This window comes from Xiphophorus couchianus, chromosome 16 (genome assembly GCF_001444195.1).
Source record: "Xiphophorus couchianus chromosome 16, X_couchianus-1.0, whole genome shotgun sequence".
Taxonomy (NCBI): Eukaryota; Metazoa; Chordata; class Actinopteri; order Cyprinodontiformes; family Poeciliidae; genus Xiphophorus; species Xiphophorus couchianus.
The window spans coordinates 3,006,858-3,027,340 of NC_040243.1; the positions used below are offsets into that span (position 1 = coordinate 3,006,858).

General features: G+C 40.2%; 2 protein-coding genes across 3 annotated transcripts; one reads left to right on the forward strand and one right to left on the reverse strand.

Moving 5' to 3' along the window:
• Positions 1–341: 341 nt before the first annotated feature.
• LOC114159934 (serine/threonine-protein kinase WNK4-like) lies at positions 342–14,579 on the reverse strand. Of its 2 annotated transcripts, none has more exons than XM_028042212.1 (24): positions 14,413–14,579; positions 13,430–13,880; positions 11,343–11,503; positions 10,461–10,681; positions 10,225–10,382; positions 10,062–10,150; positions 9,548–9,767; positions 9,236–9,472; positions 8,345–8,522; positions 8,101–8,255; positions 7,496–7,569; positions 7,286–7,418; positions 6,345–6,461; positions 6,110–6,265; positions 5,706–5,760; positions 5,459–5,569; positions 4,455–5,020; positions 3,953–3,998; positions 3,754–3,872; positions 3,159–3,207; positions 2,244–2,634; positions 1,882–2,087; positions 1,712–1,806; positions 342–941 (listed from the first exon to the last, which is right to left on the reverse strand). In XM_028042212.1, the coding sequence occupies exons 1-24, from the start codon at positions 14,562–14,564 to the stop codon at positions 939–941; spliced, it is 4,143 nt and encodes a 1,380-aa protein (XP_027898013.1). In that variant the 5' UTR covers positions 14,565–14,579; the 3' UTR covers positions 342–938. The 2 variants fall into 2 exon arrangements, with proteins under 2 accessions (XP_027898013.1, XP_027898012.1); XM_028042211.1 differs by having other exon boundaries at positions 1,679–1,806.
• Positions 14,580–16,211: 1,632 nt separating this feature from the next.
• LOC114159937 (leucine-rich repeat-containing protein 3-like) lies at positions 16,212–19,250 on the forward strand. The gene is made up of 5 exons (XM_028042215.1): positions 16,212–16,439; positions 17,448–17,573; positions 17,875–18,039; positions 18,456–18,534; positions 18,610–19,250. Exons 1-5 carry the CDS (start codon positions 16,212–16,214, stop codon positions 18,828–18,830), a joined length of 819 nt encoding a protein of 272 aa, XP_027898016.1. The 3' UTR covers positions 18,831–19,250.
• The last annotated feature ends 1,233 nt before the right edge of the window (positions 19,251–20,483 follow it).

A 20,483-nucleotide genomic window follows, 5' to 3' on the forward strand; every position in this document is an offset into this window, starting at 1 on the left:
TTCTCTATAAGCCACTAGATGGCGCTGCACTGATTCAGAACTGATTAATCCGTCAGCACATGGTTCACCTGATTGGCTGGTTTGCAGCCACGTGTTTAAAATGAGTCAATTCAATTAAAAAAAATCTTTATTTGTCCCAAAGGAAAATTAAATGTTTTTATCATTCATATCATCTAAGTATCTTCAGAGTCGTTGTGGATGATGATGTTGTGGGCAGGAAGGATCTCCAGTAGCAGTCAGTCTTACAGTGAATCTGGAGAAGCCTCTGACTCAAGATTGGTGCTGAATAATAACCTTATGCTAACATGCTAACAAAGAAACTAAACCAGAAGAGAGAAGAGTCAAGCATTTATTAATTTATCTCTTATCGATCCGCAGGTAAGATTTTACAAAAATATGAGACTCGTCAGGAATATTTTATTAAACCTTCTTAATGTTTCAAACTTTAAAAACCGAAGCAAAAACAACTTCCAGGTTTTATGTTCAGCTTCAGCAGCAATCCATTAAATAAGGCACAGATGAGCTGCTGCTGTAACTTCAACCTGATGAGAAACTGGACCAGCAGCAATAACATATTAACTTATTAACATTTATAAACAAGATTTTGAGAAAAATATGTCGCCATGGTGAAGCTTAGCAATAAAAATAAGAATAAATAAATAAATAAAACAGGTTTAAAGCTGCCTTCATGGCGGGAGCCTTCGTCACACCCAGTTAGCTTCCAGATTTTCCAAATCTCTTACATCATCTGAAACATGAATCCAGATTTTCTTTAACTTTAATATCTTCATGATGCTGAACGTATCAGTCCGGTTCGGACCCTGAAGCATCAGATCTGAAACCATCGGGTTGAATCTGCATGAAGCTCCGTTTCCTCCTGAGGAGCTGAAATGTGTCTGCAGCTCTGATGGTCTGCAGGTTCTTCAGCAGCTCCTCTCTCACTGTAAGACAAAGGTCAGGGGTCAAGTATTGATCCTAAATCAGAAGGTGTTCATGATCTCCATCAACAATAACATTATAGCCAAACAAACTTGGAATCATGTCAGAAAGATCTGCTGAAGGGCTTTAAGTAGGACCTGGACCATCGGCTGCAGTTATTTCAGAGTTTATTTTTAAACTGTTTAAATGTCTTTGAAAAAACTTCTTTTCATAGCTTTGTTCTCAAATTGGACACATGAGCTGACCAATCAGAGACAAGCTTTTAAACTGAACACTCTTCGTAAACCTTAAACTTTTCTACATTTGTCCCTGCAGGTTTTCTGCAGGTTTCACAATCTCAAACTTAAGACTTTTTAAGACCATTGTGAATGAAATTTAAGACCTGTAAGGCAAAGATGTACAAAAGAAAATAGCATGTTTTATATTGCATTAGTGCTAATGTTTTTTTAAACAGAATGCACACAGCAACGTATGGGTTAATAACAGAAGTGAGTCAGTGATGAAGGCGAACGTCATCCAGCCAATTTGCAAAATGATAAAAGCTAAAAAGTTACCTAACTAGCAAGAGTTTATAAACAGCTAGTTAGCGTTAGCTGCAACGCCTCGAGTTGCAGGACAGAACAAAGATACCTGCGCACAACTCAAACATTTGCTTTCCAGAAAAGTCCTACAAGAAAAATCAACTACATGGAAAATAGCTGTTACTTGCAGCCCTGAATTTCACAGTAGTGCTGCAGACCTTTGGTTTTGGGAGCTGAGGTTCTCTGCTCACCATGCAGCCGTATCCTGGAGCGAACGTCACACCTTTCAGAGCTTTGTCCTGAGATCCACTGCTGCTGCCGCTCACTGAGTTCTTCCTCATGATGCCTGAACATAAAGCAGACCCGTTTCAGAGAGCCTGAAACCGTTACGCTGTCTGCACAGTGCAGTGAGCTCATCTACCTGAAGGGGGCGGTATGTCCTGTCTCTGCAGGCTGTTTCTGCGAGGCAGGGTGTAGTTTGCTGGTTTGGAGAGACGGCGGTGGCGGTGTTTCAACATGGCCGCCGGAGGGATAATGCTGGGGGGCGGGGCTTTACCTTTCTCTCGATAGAGCTCTTCAATTTCTCGCTTCTGACTCACCTGCAGGCTCTGCACCTCCCCCAGGTGTCTGTGAGGAGGAGAGAGAGGATAGTGCACAGTAAACAAGAATACATTGTGAGATTTGGTGACACCTGCTGGCCAAAACCAAAACCCTGCTCTTTACATGACAGTAAAGTGTGATGGATTTGTTTTTCCAACTATTTGTGCAGCAAAAGATGATCACCTGTGACGAAGCTCTATTAGCTCCTCCCACATTTCCTCGTCCTCTGATTCATCAGAGCTGTAGGTGGTAGAGCGGCTCCATGATTGGCTGCTGCCTGACCCCTCCCACAGACTGACACTCTGCCTGCGGCTCCCCGTCGTCTTCTGCTCCTGACCAGACAGGCTGTCGTTGTTGCCAGGAGGGGAGATGGTGACTGTGGGGTTGCTGCTCTCTGATTGGCTCGTCTCTGTACTGCTTCCTGTGTGCTCTGGTTGATTTTTATTGGATGGAGTCACGGACCGGGTGGTGGCGGTGGTGTGGTCTTGAGTGTATAGTCCTTGATGACTGACAGAGGGACCTCCTGAAGAGGGCGACACCTGGAAGCGTCCAACTGTGAAACCTGGTTTCTTTACTGTGAAAGAAGAAAAGAAGAGAAGATATCTTTGATTGACTGAGAGATCATTTAATTTTCAGCTAGTTCAGCCCAAAGGCAGAACAGAGATACAGACAAAAGAATAAAATCGTGATTCCAACACAGAAAGGAGCAGTGGAAGAACAGAGGAAGAGAATGTCTCCTTGGTTCTTTCCTTTGGAGGTTTTTTGGGGACATCGGACCTACAAGGAGGAGACCCCAGGGAAAAACCAGAACTCAGTAAAGGAACAATGCATCCCGTCTGGTCTGGGAATGACTTGGGAGACTCCTGAATGAGCTCGGAGAGGCATGTCCCGTTTCCTTTCTGTACCTGTTACCTCCTCAACCCAGTTGGATAAGTGGAGGTCAACAGCGACAGCGATGGAAAGGAAAACTATGGGAGACGTAAAAATACATGATAATAGGAAACATTTTTTCTGTTGCTGGTTCTCTGGGCTTTTTTCTGTTAATGAAAAAATCTTGAGAATTGTCTTTGTTTTACAAATCAGAAAAGTAAATTTTACCTTTCAGGGTCGGAGACATTCTTCCTGACGGAGAAACAGGAGGGGACACCTAAAATAAAGTAAAAAATATCCAGTTTAATCAACATGATAGGTAAGTGAAGAGGACCAACACAACTCTGCAGTAAGGACATTTGGTCTAAACATTACAACCAGTTAAAAATATGATTTAATTTAACTGATCATAGATAAAGATACGATCATGAGAAACTACAAGGCATTGAGTCACTGCCTTGTCATTGACCTGCTTGCTATTTGTGTTTGTGTATTGTAAAACAACACAGACAGGTGAATTGTAGCTGATGAACTAATGGTTCGCTGAGCACAGGAAGGATTCCCAGAGCTAAACTGATGTGACTTCTCTAACCAATGAGGCATGGAAAGACGGATGTAAGGTTTGTTATCTATAAACAGACATCAATGTGTCGATGAACTGCCACTGTTTGGGTTTAGTGTTTGAAAATGGTCACAGTCTCATTGGAGAGAGACAAGAAATGCCTGGACTGATCAGGTATTGCTTGGGGTCAATGTGGGTGACACATGTAAATGCACTGATCATAAATCAGATAAAAAAACATTTGATGTCTGTAGACCTCACCATTTTGCGAGGAGTTGATGGATGAGGAGATGATGAGGAGGAAGAGGTCGATGAGTCTGAGACCTCTTCTCTGTGATTGGGACTCCTGGTCAGACTTGGAGAAAAGGGTGTACCTGAACCTGTGAACCAGGACGATGAATGTTCAGTGTCTAGGTCTGATCATCTGTGACTGAAGTCATTAAATCCACCAGGTACTCACCATGAGGGGGTGAGCGTAAGTCAGCTTTACGGACAGAACTGTTGAGCTGTGATGAAGGAATGAGAGGTTAGCACAAAACAGGATGCTTTAGTTCCATACAACAAAACCCAGTAACCCCAAAACTGGTTATCACACCTGATAGTCCGTTAGACGGTTTGATTTGGGATCAAAATTTGTTACATTTTCAACTTGTGCATTTCACTGTCAAAGAAACCAAACCCTTTGAATAATCTGTTCCCCCTTCACCTGGAACTGCACCAGGAACCACTGAAGGAAATGACACAGTGACATGAGTGGCACTTCCTTCTTCACAAGATGTAAACAACAAAGGAGTACTGGCAAATTTTAGCGTTTGTAGGATTTCTCTTTTGTCATTGGCTATTTCTCCCACTAGTGTTAGACTCTTGTGCAGCATACCACCACACCAGACTTTCAAGGCAAATGAACTGGAGATCAAATAAGGCAGATTAAACAAGGTGCTGTGAATTAGTCTTAGTCTTACCTGAGGTGTTTCTGGGACCCTGTTGGTTCTGGGACCCTGCTCACTGTCCCTAAATGAGCCAGTCCGAGGTCTTGGTGGGGAGTATGTTTGTTGTATGGAGAAGGAATTGGAAAATGAACCTTGGTTTTGATGATGGAGCCCAGAACCCGAAGACGGAGACCCAGAGGAAGAGAGGGGAGGTTGGGGGTTTGAGAATGGGGGAGATAAAGGCGGAGTGTGGGGATATAAGCCCTGATTGGGGGCCCCAGATTGGGGCAAGAGGGACTGAGCCACACTCATTGCCACAGAGATGACATTAGCCAAGGAAAAGTAAGGTTGGTCTGCGGAGGGCCATTGGGGAGGGTTGGGTGCTGGTGGAGAAGAGGTAGGCGTGAAAAGGGAAGGGTTGCTTTGCACCCGGGGCAGTCTGGAAATGGCGGACATGATTGGGAAGGAGGCAGTGTAAGTGGAATAGGGTTGAGTCTGGAGTTGATATTGAGCAGCATGTGGGGGATGCGGTTGGGGAGTAGTGTTGGATTCTTGGTGGGGGTAGTGGAGGGAGACCTGGGGGTGCTGATAGGAGGAAGCTGGAGAGAGGAACACAAATGACATTTAGTTTTAAAAAAGGTAAACATCTGGGTAATTCACATGTTACCACCAGGTGGTGCTGTGCATCATCTCAATACTGGTCTACATTTAGAAAATATGCAATAGGAAGACATTTAGGTTGGATGCCAACCAAAGTGTTTCAACACTACCACCAAAATTAAAAAGATTATAGCCATATTACGGCCATATTTGTCTGTAAATATGTTCTGTCCAGAACTCTTTAAGCACCTTTTACTATCAAATTATTAATCAGTTAATCCAAAAAATAGTCAACAGATCAACCCTACACTGCATTGATGTTAAAATTGCAACAAATAATAAAGCATATAAGTAGATATCCATCACCCCTACCAACTGGACATTTGGAGAAGATGATGATGTGAAGGTATTATGTAAAACACGACACCATGTCGTACCTGATGGAGTCTGAAACGACTGTGACCTCAGTGGTCTGACGAGGGGTGTGGCCTCTGTGTCAATGCGGAAATCCACAGCTTTCAAAGGTGAGGGGTCACTGTTATCAATATCTGACAGGAAGAGACAACAATGAGCCAGAGAAACGAATCAATGAATGAGTCAAAACTGATGGAGATACATCAGATCAAAGTAGATCTGAGTTTCAAACCATCAGACTGGCTTCACAGTCCAAATGTTGGTACTTACCAGGTAAAGAGGACGAGGACAAAGTCCTGGACAGACCCTTTGTTGCCTCGTTTAACTGTGAAGATTAAAGAACTTGATTAGAGTACCAATCAGAGTATAATTCAATAAAATTACTGAAAGCATGGAGTCTGACTGAGATGATTTTATATTGTAACGCTGTACTTTTTTATGAAAAACTGTACCAGTTTAAACAATTAAAGGATTCAACTGTTTATGCACTGTTCAACCAAAGGAGGGCAGAACTGAGTCAATTTTAGGCATTATATTGCAGAACTAAACACAAACATTTACACAGAAACATAAAGACAGAACCCTAAATGACCTATTTGATAAAAGCAAAAAAGAAGTAGATTTTGGGAGTTAGTGATCAGAAGAAAAACCTTTCGGGGAGAAATGAGATGCACCTGTGATTCGGGCAATGCAGATGCAGTCAAGTTGGGCAACCTGCTGGCGCCTGCTGGATGCTGCTGATGCATCATTAACGCCGCCCTCTTTATGATTTCATACATGCGTAGAATAAACCCCTCTCTCTCTGATGGCAGGATGAAGTCTCTGAGCAGCTGGAAGGAAAGAGTTGGTTGATGTTGATGGAGGACAAGCTGGAGGAGAAAGCTCATTGCTGATTGGTTGTCTCCTAACCATCACAGAGGCGATGTCCTCCGGATTGTCTCCATCCAGGTCAAACTTGAAGGTCACCATCTTGTTGTTGTGAGTCTGCAGCTGACACTCCACCACTCGGTCCACCTTGTCCGACACCTAAATGCACCAAACAAACACCAGCTGCGTTTGCATCAAGCATAGAATTGCATAAATGGAAACACATCGATTTTTTTTAAACTCATGGTTTTTATGAGGCAGGTTTTGACCAAATCTAAATTTGTTTATTTCATAAAACTGCAATGGAAACACTTTATTTCGCATCACATGAGTCACATTACAATCAGTCGGATGTTACTACTGGCGGAAACGCCAAAGAAGACAACAACAGGAACTAGTAGGAGGATGATGATTTGTGGTTTTTTTAGACTTTTGTTTTTAAGTGCAAATTTCTTAAAACACTTGAAATACGACAAAACTAATTTACAAGTAACGTTTCAGCAAGATATAGGAGCTTGTTTTAAGTAATTCCTTAATATTGATTTTAAAAGTTATAGTCCCACTGGTAGATTAATTAACTTATAAAAAGATATTTTCCTCATATTATAAGTGAAATAATCTGCCAGTGGAACTAGAACTTTTATCAATATTAAGGAAAATTTAAGCTCCTATTTCTTCCTGAAAAGTTGCTTGTAAGTTAATTCTGTCGTATTTCAGGTGTGTTAAGAAATTTGCACTAAAAACTAGACCAAAAATACTTGGTAAGATTTTGTGTTTTTGCAATGTTGTAACTGTTTACTGGCATGTTTTTTTAATAACTTATCACGGGACGAAACTTATTTACATGCAATTTTAATTTTATTTCTTAATTATTGGAAACACAGCAATTGTGAAGTTATGTTTTGACATCAGCGGGACATCGACAAGGATTTGTTGCCGTTTGTAACAGAAGCTCAGCTTTCGACTGGGACGGCTCGACTCACCCCGACGATCCTCAGCCGGGCTCTGGCTCTACGCCTGAACTGCTTCGTTGCTTCTCTTTTCGCTGCTTCCTGCTTGCTCCGTTCTGATTGGCCATCGTTGCCGTCACTCATGGATGTTATGTCAGAGGAGTAGCTGTAAGGAGAAAACACAGATTCTAAAATAAAACACATTGAAACGAAGGAGGCTGATTGTTTTCTCCTGCGTGTTACCTGTCGACAGGTGAGCAGAAGCCGCAGCGTGAATCAGTGCGATGTTTCTCTGAACTTTGGGAAACAGCAATGCTCTGCAAAACATAGTTTCAATTAGAGCTGAGACTAACAACTACATTAGTTATCAATTAATCTGTTTAAAAAATTGTTAAAAAACTGTTCAAAATTATTTGATGAAAAAGATCTTTAATAGGAGATTTTTTTTTTTACACAATTTGAACCAGGTGATTGTAAAGGAGTTCTGGGTAGAACATATTTAGTTTTTATTTATATTTTATATACAAATTTTCTGTATAGTTGAGCTAAATTACTACTCTGCAAGTTGCAGAGTAACTCAGCAAGTTGCTCTTTTTTAAGTCTGTATACTCCAGTTAACAATTAATCGATTGCTAAAGTATTTTGATAATTAATTCATCACGATTTATCTGATTAATCATTTCAGCTCTCTTCAAATTTTAGAGACTGAAGGATTTTATAAACCTATTTAAATTCATCCCTGTGAATTATTTTTTTTGCTTTCTAATGTTTGTAGCTGGACTGAAGCAAATAAAGTAAATTTGATCTGTTTTTCTCAAATACAATACTACGACTTCCTTCCTGCTGACCTTCGGGAAGCGCAACACCGGGAAGGGCGGAGCTTTGGAATGTTTCCGTCTCAAAGGAGGCGGAGTCCCTGGATTTGGGGCGGAGCTTAACGAAGGAGGAGGAGCCTCTGGAGTCACAGGAGGGGTGTTGAAGAAGATTCCTGTCTCACAGTCAGCTGCTATAAGAAGAAGCAGTTATTAACTTGAACAGCAGCTATAATAACTATTCAATCAGATGTCGAAACACGTAATTAAATATACTGACAGGCAGCTGAGGAGTGAGACGCGTGTCTGGTTGTCTTGTCTTGGTCCTCGTCTCCATCTTCTTCTGTTTTGCTGGACAAGATGCTGATCCCAGAATCTGCCGGGCTGCTGCTGGCCAACCACATCCCTGTTGGGCTGGGTGCCGTGGGCGGGGCTTGTATGTCAGCAGGAACATCATTCTGTGAGTTTATTGGACGAGAGTTAAGGCTCCCACATTTTCAGGTTTATTTCACTCTGTGGATGTTCAGCAGACTTTCATTTTTAGGTACTTGTTCTCGGTGTCGCAGAGTAAACTGCTGAGCACAAAACAGTGTTAAGATCAAACATGCGAAAGAGCTGAAAAGGTTGTGAGTTGGCGCCATCTGGTGGATATAGTTAATTTTTAACAACGTCTTATGAAAGACGGAACATTTTATTAGTGAGGGAATGTAAGGACTTTCAGAGAACATTTTACTTTGTAACACGGTACTCACAAAATATTTTAAAAATGTCTTTACATATGTGTGATGTTGATTGGAGGTAATTTTGGTGGATGGAAGTGCGGATATGCGGTGCACAGTAAAGTAGCTAAGTTACTTATCAAACAATAAATTGCTAATCAGCACTTGGACTATTTGGTCAAGGTAAATGTGGGTGAATTTGAGGGAAATAAAGAAATTTGTTTTGAGAAATACAGGAAATCGGAATTCTTGATTATGCAATCGAAAGCATCTGGGGACAGAATGGGTGGAGTCTGCGTGGCTCACTGGAAAGTACGGCCGAGTAAGTGGGAGCCTTTAGGCTCCTTCAAAACAAAATATGATAATGAACAAATTCAATAAATTAAGAAAATAAAAAGATTTTGATTTGTAAATAAAATCTTAAAACATTTAATTTGTTGCTTCAGACTCACCTGATTAGCCATTCTTCCAGAAGCATTCAGAACCGATGCAGGCTTCTGATTGGACAGTTTGGACTGATCGGGGGCGGGCTCAGTGGCCTTCCTGCTGACAACCACTTTAAGGTTGTTCAGAGCTTCCTCCAGCAGGCGGCGCTTTTTGTCCCGTTGCTGCTTGATGGCAGTCACTCGGTTCCTGATCGCCTTGGCGATCACCTTGTAGTCGGCCTTACACACAAATCCCAGGATCACCTGAGAGACAAAGACGACAGGTGAGTCCAGCCAGCAGGTGATTATTCTTTGGTGATGTTGTGGCGATGAGGCTACCATCTCCTGGGCGACCTCTTCAGGGACGTCTTTGTACAGCTCAAAAAGGAACTCAATGGCATTGTTGTCTTTGTATTTGCCCAGAAGCTTCTTCTTGTCTTCCACCCTGAGCCAGAGCTTCAGCGCCGCCTTTGCACCATCATCTTCCTCAGCAAGCTCCACATAGTAACCCGTCTTTTCCTGCAAGAACCGGTGCTCCAGCAGATCCTGAACCGTGAACCTACCGAAGAAATCAACCGTCAATAAGTCGTTCACTGTCCAACATTGACAAGAGATATGAGAACTATTCAGACACAGAAATATTTTAAAGCTTCTAGCGTAAAAAATGTTCATTAGGAAGCTCTAAAACAAAGATACAAGAAGAATACAGCTCTATGTTTTTAAAGGTGCATTCACACCAACCCCCTTTAATTTGCTTTAATCGAACTCTAGTTTGTTTATCTACAAAGTGGTTCGTTTGGGGAGGTGTGAATGTTTAATCGAACACACCAGGCACTGAGTTTTCCCGACTCACCTCTCACTGCTGTTGGTTCGGATGCAGCCCTCGATTATCTCTTTCAGCTCCTGGTTTTGTACTTTAGAAAAATTGTCCGGCTTGATTCCCTGGAGGACAGACGGCGGGTCAAACACGGAAACGCAACAGGAAGTGCGCAGGTGTGAGGTGAACGTGGCCTTACGTTGGTGACTTTGCGGTAGATCTGGGCTGCGTTTTGACACTCGGAGTACGGATACTCTGAAGTTGCCATCTCCAGCATGCACATACCGAAGGCGTAAATGTCCACGGCCTCGTCATACTTCTCCTCATACATCTCAGGAGCCATAAACTCAGGAGTTCCTGAACGCACCATGAGTCACAGTGTGAGACACTCAAACAGAACCCTTCCTCCCGACTTCCTGAGTAGATGCTTCTTACCGATGACGCTCTTGGCGAATGAGGCCTTCTTGAGCGTCGCAAGGCCCAAGTCCCCGATCTTGACCGAGGCGGTGGGTCCGTTGATGAAGACATTGTCGCATTTAAGGTCTCGGTGGAGAATGGGTGGCGAGCGCGAGTGCAGGAAGTGGAGACCTTTCAGGATTTGCAGGCTCCATCTCTGCAGCAGCTTGAGCTTCATCGGGCGGAACCGGCGCACGTACCTGGATGGGTTCAAAGGAAAACACACGACCAGGAGGGTCATGTTCAGGATACGCTCTGGTGCTAGATAGTGTTGGGAGTGACAAAGTGGCAAAACGCTCGCACAGACACGTGGAGGTTCTGTAAGAATTGTGTGAATATGGAACTTGTGTAAAATGTAAAGTTGGCCCAAATAAAGCAGACAGAAACAGAGTCCAGAGTGATGATTTGTTTTTGTTTGCTGCTTTTTAACATAATTGGTGCCCAACGTGGGGCGTATTTATTCTCAGATCTCACTATGTCTGTGTGTGTGGAGTTCTGCACCAGTCCAGTCTGTGGTTTGGTTGACATTTGGTTGGCTTGCTTCAAACTGGACTCCCATGAGACTGTCCAGAAATTATCCACAGCTGGAACATTTCAGCTGTTATTTCCTCATCTTTCCAAACTCCTCCCTGACTTCCCAAGTCAGATTGACCATTTGACAGTTTTTCTCAATCAGAACATGGGAAAATGTCTTGTTATGAATGAAATAACCTGGTAGAACTATCAATATGAACTTATCTTGCTGAAAAGTTACTTGTAAGTTAGTTTTGTCTTATTTTGTCAAAATACTTGGTCAGATTTTATGTTTTTGATTTGATGTTTGTATGAGAGATACAGGTTTTTGTGGGCCGTTTTCCTCACGTTTTGAGCGTCCCAGACGTCATGAGCTCCGTCACCAGGATGATGCACTTGGCGGACTTCCAGGAGTCGTAGAACCTCACAATGTTTGGATGCTGCAGGACTTTGATCATCTCCACCTCCTCGCTGAAGCGCTGGCGCTCGGATCTGCTCAGACTGTGAGTCTGTGGAGCGTGAACACATGAACAGCGTCAGCCGTTCACCTTGTGAGAGAGAAACCGCCGTGGAGGACGCTGAGCCCTCACAGAGCTGCTGATAATGAGCTGCTGACATGGCAACACAAACGCTTCGCTTTGCTGCCAAACTCGGTTTTCTGTTTGTTTATTTATGATCCGGCGCTTCCTGTGTCTCTGAGTTCTGACTTCAGGCGTCACAAGGTTGGTGACTGGATCACAGCAGCAACCAGAACCGGGAAAATGAAATAAGGTAAAAAATAAATAATTTTAATACATTAATTTAATTTAATACATTTTATATTTATTTAATTAAATTAATGTATACATTTAAATCAAATTGAATGAAATTTAACTGGATAATTTAATATCAATTAAATTATATAAATATATCAAAATTATAAAATGTATTGAATAGAGAAAAAAACAACAACTATAAATGTTTAAAAATATATTTAAATGTAAAATTTAAAACCTAAATTTGTTGTGTTGATCTTCTTGCTTTGTTTTTAGATTTTCATGAGTTTTTTATTTCTCTCTAATTTTATTTTATGCTGCTTATTAAAACAACCTGTGGATTTAAAGAGGAAAAAATCCTTCAGTGGGAGAAAAATCACCTGAAAAAACACAAAACACAGAAAATAGCAACATGTCAGGCGTGTTTCTGCACCAAACAAACAGACTGGATGGCAACGTGTGTGTGTGTAGGGGTGTGTGTGTGTGTAGGGATGTGTGTGTGTGTGTGTGTGTTATCACCAGCATCCAGCCGCCGTGCTCTCGCTCAGATACTGTGTATGTTTCAACAAACTGCTGACTCATGCTTCATCACGCAAACACGTATGTGCGTGTATCTGCAGCCTGCTGCTGAGCGCAGCTGAAGGCGAGGAAACCGACCCAGAAACATGTTTTACCCGCATTTTTCTGGATGTTTTAAACGTCGTGAAGGGGAAAAACTCTGGAATCCAGCTGGGTTTGATGGGACAACGTGTAACAGTTCACATCAAAAAATGTAAATATCCTGTAAAAGTCATTTTAGAAAGTGAAGATAATGTAGAATCACCACACAGAGAGATGCATCTACAGCCTTTGTTTCTTGATTTTTGATGATCATGGCTTATACATAATGAAAACATTAGAAAATTGGAAAACTGAAAAAGATCACGGTGTCACCTTCTAATCAGCTAATCGCCTGCAAAGGTTTCCTCAGCCTTAAAACAATTTCACAAGGAGGAGAAGCCACAAAATGTTATTGCTAAAGAAGCTGGATGTTCACAAAATCCTAGCATATTAGCAGAAAATTGAGTGGAAGGAAGAAATATGATTGCACTATTTTTGCTTCGGTTTCGGTGGTGAAGTCTTCTGAATGTCGGCCAGATTACATTAATAAAAGAAGTGGATGCGAAGTTAATCAGTTTAACTCATTTTAATGTAATAAACCATTAACTGACAATTAATAGTAAATTGGTTAAAGGGTTGCATCGCTGTGTGGTTCTGATCCATCAATCCATATTGACCCTTATAGTTCTGATAAACTACATTCACCCGGATCAGAGAACCAGCGAATACGGCTTATTACGGCCATAGAAGATAGAAACACAAAGAGGAGGAAATTTCTTCCAAATGTCCAGAAATTTTGAAATTAGTCTCAGAAGATTTCTAGAAGGAAACAGTTTGAAGAAGTTGAAGGCTTTTGACTTTTGAAACTCAAATCTCCAAGTTTTTACAGAAAAGTTCTGAAATTGATCTCAAAATCTCAGAGATTTTGTCTTGCAAAGTTTCAGCTTTTTGAACTCAAAAATTTCTAATTTCTGATACAAATTTCAGATTTTTTGGGGCAGAATTTTCTCTATATTCCCCCTTGCGGCCCATAAGTCGCCATGGTAACCGGACTCCCTGACCCCGTGACCCGGTGGTTACCTGCAGCTCGCACCAGGCCACCTCCACCGTCTTCTCCGTGTCCAGGCCTTTGTAAACCGTCTTGAAGGAACCTCTTCCGATCTCGATGTTGAATTTCAGGAATCGCCCGTTGGGAGACGAACCCACCGCCACCGTCTCCGCCTCGTCGCGCGCCTCCTGCTTCTGCCGTTGCCATGGCAACTCCTCCCTGGTGGAGTCGGACAGCGTGACGCCGGACTCCTCGGCCGAGTCCCAGCCGATGCTCAGCCCTTCGGCGGTTTTATCCCCGGCGTCTGATTGGCTGGTCGGGTCGTCCTCCGACGCTTTGACCGGAAGGTTCCAACCTTCCTCCTCCTCATCATATTCATCTTCCTCGGTTCTCTTCTTCGCATCGATCTCAGGTGTCGACGTCATCGCGGCTGATCTCAGGTGCGATTGTGACGTCACAAAAGGTGGGCGGAGCTTCAAGAACCTATAAATACAGACAGTCATGCTAATTTTTCACAATTACATCATAATGTGTTGGTTCATTTTTCCCATAAACACGTTAAACAAGTTTTATTGCATCAAATAAATGTTTATATTTAAATGTTAATATTAATATTTAAATGTATATTATTTTCACTTTTCAAACTGTTAATGATTAAACTGAAGACAAAGAAAATCAAATAACCATTTAGAGCTGTTTTAATCCCAGATTAAGGACAGTCTAGATTAAAAAAAGAAAAAGATTTTACATTTAGCCAAAAAAAACTCATTAAGTTGGTATTTTGGAGATTCAAAAGCCAAAAGTGTTCGACTTTTAGAAATGTTTCCCCTATGAGTGAAACATTAAATATAATTTAACTTGAAACACTTTTTATGCCCAAACATTAAACTCTGAGTTTGTTCCTCCAACTGGCGCAGATCCAGATTCTGATTATTTCTGGACTTCTAGATTTCTGAAGAATCGCTGCTTATTATGAGTTGGATGTAAATAATCTAAATGTTTCTGTTGTACTCACTGTGTTTGTCCGCTTCGATCAGCTTCGGACCGGAACCGGTAAGTCCAGCGCACCTGGCGGACCTTTAAAGTTCTGGCTGAGGTTCGGTTCCTATCTGAGTCCAGGTCCTCCTCCTCCTGTTCTTCTGCTTCTGTGATGTCATAGCCTGACATCCGCGCGCTATCAGCTCAGAGCAGACTGCGCGAGCGGGAAGGAAGCCCCGCCCACCGGACACCTGTCTGGGAAAAAAAAGAAAAAACGGGTCACGTGACTTGTCAGAAACGGATCGATCATTAATCTGCTGTTTATTTATTTATGTTTTTGTTTTGGTCAGAAACCTGTTTCTGTATTTTTTTGTGTCATATCTGAATTTTAGTGAAAATTATTATTTTCTTTTCCCTGTAAACATCCTGCATTTACTACACAAAAACTTTTACACAGCATTTCTTAGAAATAAGTAAGTAAATAAATACTTCGTTTTAAGTATTTGTTATCTGATATTTATTTTACATTTTTATCTTGGTCACAAGTTTGTTTTTATATTTTTGTGTCAATATTATTTTCCTTTTTCCTGTAAAAGTATTAAATACGTAAAAATTTAACTTTGACAACACATTACTGCTACTGTGTGGGATTTTAAGAGTCTTTTACCTGATATACTAATAAAGGGTGTTGTGAGTTTTACTTATTTTATTTTGTTTTATGTATTTTCTTTATTTACTTTCCCAGTTATTATTCAGGCGCTTTTTATTCTAATGCAGAATATAACCAGTATCATTTTAAATTAAATGTGTTATTAATGTTAACATTTACAGATTTGCGCCACCCAAATAAAAATCAGTAACTGAACGATTCTTTAACCAATCCAACTCCTGCTTCAGCCAAAACCTTTAAAGGAAAAATAAACAATGACGTCATCTGCAAAGCTAAATATTTGTATTTATTAAGGTAAAATTTATTTCCGCAAAAGAATAAGACAAAAATGAACATAACTTATATTGTTTCTGTATTTATTGTTTCATCTGATATTCTGGTTCGTGCTGTAATGTTGCCCTCTGACCGCCAGAGGGCAACATTACCTTAACTCCGCAGCTTCCGTCATTTAATTAAAGTTTTGATATTTTATTTAAATAATTTTCTACTGTAAGTGGTGCATTTTATCATGTTTGAAGAATTCCGTGTATGAATTTATTTGTTTGTTGGTTTATTTATTTATTTATTTATTTATTTATTTATTTATTTGTGTGTCAAATCTCCGTCTGCTGCTGCTGTACTCACTCAGCTCCGTCCTCCGATGTAACGGCTGTGAGTATGAACAATCTCTCTTTTGTTTGTCTATTTGTTTGTTTTCGTTTTTTACTTAAAATGTTTATTGTTTAAAATGCTTTAAGACATTAGCGAATGTGTTTGTTTTATCTAAAAACTTAATGAATTATGACCAACCTTTAATATAGTTCATGATCTGTTTTTCCTGTCAATTTTCATAATAAGCATAATAATAAACAACCTGATAAGATGAAAGAAACCCAGTTTAAAGTGTTTTGTGTATACAATCAGGCAATAAACAGGCAAATTGTGCTTTAAATGAAAAATATCTACTTTATGTTCATATTTTCTTTTCTTCCTTGAAGCAGTAAACCTTTGACCTTTAATCCCAGCAGGAGGATTAAGCAGATTTTCCCATCATTAATCCGTTTCTCATCTCCATCTTTCCACCTTTATCCCTTTGTCCTGTCGTTCTTCCTCCTCTTCTTCTCTGTTTAATTTCCTGTCTCGTTGCTGTGACGTCATATGCAACAGGCAGACGTAATCAGTGATAAATGATCATCAATTCTGTGGCTCGGGGAAGTCAAAGAATCGCGTCATTTTACGTCATGTCCCGCTGTCTGACGCTCCTTATCCTCCTCCTTTTGAGCCATTCATCATCCCTCCAGGGGGTGGCGCTGTGGCGCCGGGGGAACCGAGTGTCTTCCATCAATGCCTGTCAGCAGAAGGAGGCGCCGGACGGAGGACTGATGGTTCGCTGCAGCGGACTCCGACTGACCCAGGTCCGTCTGCTGGTTCCAGTTTAACCAGTAGATTCTGTGGTTGAGTTTTTGAGATGTCAGATTGATCAAACTGATCTTTTATTATTGTGATGACAATAAAAAAAAATTAATAAAACAGTTTTTTAGGTAACTATATGATGTCTAATGCAACAAACATAAATATTGTTCTTGAAAAAACATTCCTATTTGAAACTTACTTACTTAAAAACTGTGATTTATTTTGCTAAACTGCACAGTAACTGCATTTAATCATATTTTCACATTTGGTATTTATTCAGAGTTGGGAACAATAACTACATTTACTCAGTTACATTTACTTGAGTATTTTTTTGGTAAAAATTTACTTTTAGACATATTTTTACTACGCTGGAGTATATATTTTATATATTTTTTATATTAAAAGAAATTGATTTGGAAAGATTTTTCTTTTGGCTGATTTAGTCACCCTGATTTAGTATATATATTAACCAAAATACTTTAACCAAATACTTTTTTACTTTTATTGAGTAATTTTTTAGGCGGCTACTTTTTACTTTTACTCGACTAAAAATATGTTGAAGCAGTAAAATATCTCTGTATTTATTAAGGCTCCAATGGAACAAACAGTGGAGAAAATAGAAAAAATAACATTTCCAATAAAACTGTCTGTTTTGATTTTTAATTTACTATTAATAACAGAAATTTGTCATAACAATAATAACTCAAATTTCTTATCATTTTATAATAACTAATAAACGATACGATAAGTGGGATTTTCAAGTAATCACGCTTTGCACAATCCAACTTAATTTAATCATATTTTTGAATTTAATTATATTTATTGTGGAACAAACAGTGGAGAAAATAATAAAACATAACATCACACTGACAGTTTTGATTCTTTATTTGCCACCAATAACTGAAATTTGTGTTGACAACAATAAATCATAATTTTTATTGTGATAATAGATTTTTTTACAATAAAGGATAAACGATATGATAAATGCTCAGGTGTGTTTGTCTCCCCAGATTCCTGCCGGTCTGTCCAACCACACAACCCGCCTGTTTCTGAATAAGAACCGGCTCAGCTCTCTGCCGCCGTTCTGCTTCTCGGACCTTTTCCTACTGGATGAACTCGACCTCTCCCACAACCAGGTCCGGCCAAAATGAGCTTTTTCTCTCCAATCAAAAACATAAAACTAATATTATTGTCAATTCTTTCTCTTTTACCCACGCAACAATAAATTTGTGAAATAACATTGTGATGAAACCTGCATTAGTATGACATTAGCCTTATTTAAACATTTTTTACAGTTATTTAACTTCTTTGGCCTTTTGTTGATCTATAAAATGTTTATAAAATAAGAATTTTCTTTTAAAGACTTTGTTGTGTTTAGCCAAGTATCATGGATAGGTGTAAAACCCAGAGACATCCACTTCCTGTTTCCTGTCGCAGCTCTCCTCTCTTGAACCCGGGTGTTTCTCCGGCCTGGCGTCGTCTCTCCGGTTCCTGGACCTCTCCTCCAACCGGCTCACCACGTTGGACCCGGCAGTTCTGGGTGGACTGCAGGTCCAAGCCAACCTGAGCCAGAACCCGTGGCACTGTGACTGCAGCATGCAGGTGGGCCTCAGGGCGGTGTTGGTACCAGACACACTGCAAAAACACAAAACCTTACCAAGTATTTCTGGTCCAGTTTCTGAGTTCACTTGAAATAAAACTAAACTAAGTTGCAAGTAACTTTTCAGCAAGACATATGAACTTATTTTAAGTTAATAATTCCTTAAATACTTATTCTATTGGCAGATTAATTCACTTATAACATGGATAAAATAGCTTGTTAAAAGTGAATTAATCTGCCAAAGGAATAAATACTTTAAAAAAAATCAAAAGTAAAAAATTATTGACTTAAAATAAGTTCTTATATTTGCTGTTTTTTTTAAAATTATTATTTCAAGCGAGACATTTACTAAAATACTTGTTAAGTTTAATTGTTTCTGCAGTGAGGGACAGGTCGATGACTTCCTGTCTCTGTCCAGGTGTCCATACCTCAGCTGGACATGGACAATTCCTCTCTGGAGAAAGTCATCTGTCAGACATCGGACCTTCCGAACCTCGGTATGTTGAGTCCGCCTGGTTCCTCATGTTCAAAACCTCAGAACCTGCTTCTGGTTGTAACCGTGTGTGTTTCAGGAGCTACTGGGCTTCCACTGGTCTTACTGGTGCAGGACTGGGATCTGTGTCAGTCCGTGAGGAGAACCACCGACTTCCTGACGTTGATCACTATGTTCCTCTGGTTCATCATGCTCCTTTCCTACCTGATCCACTACATCCGTCATAACAAGGTGGTAGCCCGACGACACATGGAGTACCTGAAGTTCCTGGAGAGCCGGGACCCGTTCAGACCCCAATGACCCTGATGACCCCGGATGACCCCAAGAACGCTCAGCAAACCACCTCAAAGGAAACTAAAGCTGCAGTTTGTAACTTTCAAAAAGAATATTTGTTAAAACTGTCACCATGACTTGACTGTTTGTTATGAGACAGATAATTTGTGAAAAGATCCATGTCTATTGACTTCGGAAGAAATGAACCGCTCCCGTCCAAAAACAACCAATCAGAGCGAAGAGGAGGGTCTTAGCGCTGTCAATCAACCTCATGTGCTTACAGAGAAGAAAAAACTTACTGCTACAAGAAAACCGTTTATTCGTTGTCATCTGTGGCCATGCTAACTAGCTTTAGTATTCACGCTAGCGGAGAGCAAAGGGGAAAAGTTGAGAGGTGATTGACATCACTAAGACCCGCCTCCTGGCTCTGATTGGTTGCTTCTAGTTAGCACTGGGAGAAGCAAGAAGAGCTCTAATTTTTTCACAGATTATCTCTCATATACAGTCACAACTTAAAGACAGTTTCAACAAATATGTAAAGAAAGATTTATAAAAGTTACATACTGCAGCTTGAAACCTGATTTAAAATGATTGTTTCTGATCCAAAAGCTACGTTCACAGAGCAGGCAAATGCTATGTCCGCATTTTTCACGACCGTCTGAACGGTTTAAATCTGATCTTTTCACAGAAAAAACTATCAGACATCAGATGCGTTCCACTTCCAGAAGTTTTCCGTTCACCAGAAGTTTGATTGCGATCTCATTTAATTAGTAGCGTGAATGACCACGCAAAAAAAAAAAAGGATTTTAGGGGGGAAAAAAATTTTGAAAATGAGCATCAAGACCCGCTGTGGGAATGTAGCCAAGTACAATCAAGCCATGACTCCTGCAGAACCTTTCAGAACCATAAAACTACGGGTCAAAGGTCAAAGACTTACCAGTAGTTAATCCCTAGAAGTTCTGTTTATTGGATGTTTTTAAAGAACTCCCACAGAACCAGATGGACTTTTCCAAGGATGTTAATGACGATGACAACAAACCTACAACTCTGAAAGTTTTTCCTTGCACACATCATCCTTTCAGAGCTCAACCTGTGAACTGTTTACGTGCTGTTTCCATGGTAACTGCCTCCCACCTCAGGGTTCACAGCCTCCTGACTCTGTCTGCATCTGTTCACCAAATTTATGTGCTAAAAATGTCAAATAAATCCTGTGAAGTCAGTGCAGGTTGGGTTCTTTGTGTCTATGTTCAAATGATTTGAAAGGATTTCGAAGTTTAATCCATCCAGAATGAGTGTTTGTGTTGTACAAATGACTAAAACTGGTAAATATGAGTGAAACAGATCAGTTCAGAGTTACAGAAACCAGACCATAGGCTGCTGAAAGCATTGTTTTTCCATTTGTTTCTTCGGAATAATTTTAAATTTAGTTTTATGTTCATATACTGAAGAACTTTTTACATTTTTTAACTTTAGATACACTTTTTAGTTCTTGCTTTTATTGAGATTGTTTTTTTTATTGTGACAGAATGTAATTAATTTTGTATTAATTATGAAAACTTAAAAAATCTATTTAAAATGTGGTTATCATTATTATTAATAATATTCTGTTATTTAGGATAATGATTTCTAAAAATAGAGAACATTTAAAAAGAATTTGATGTATGATAAATAGTTAAATAC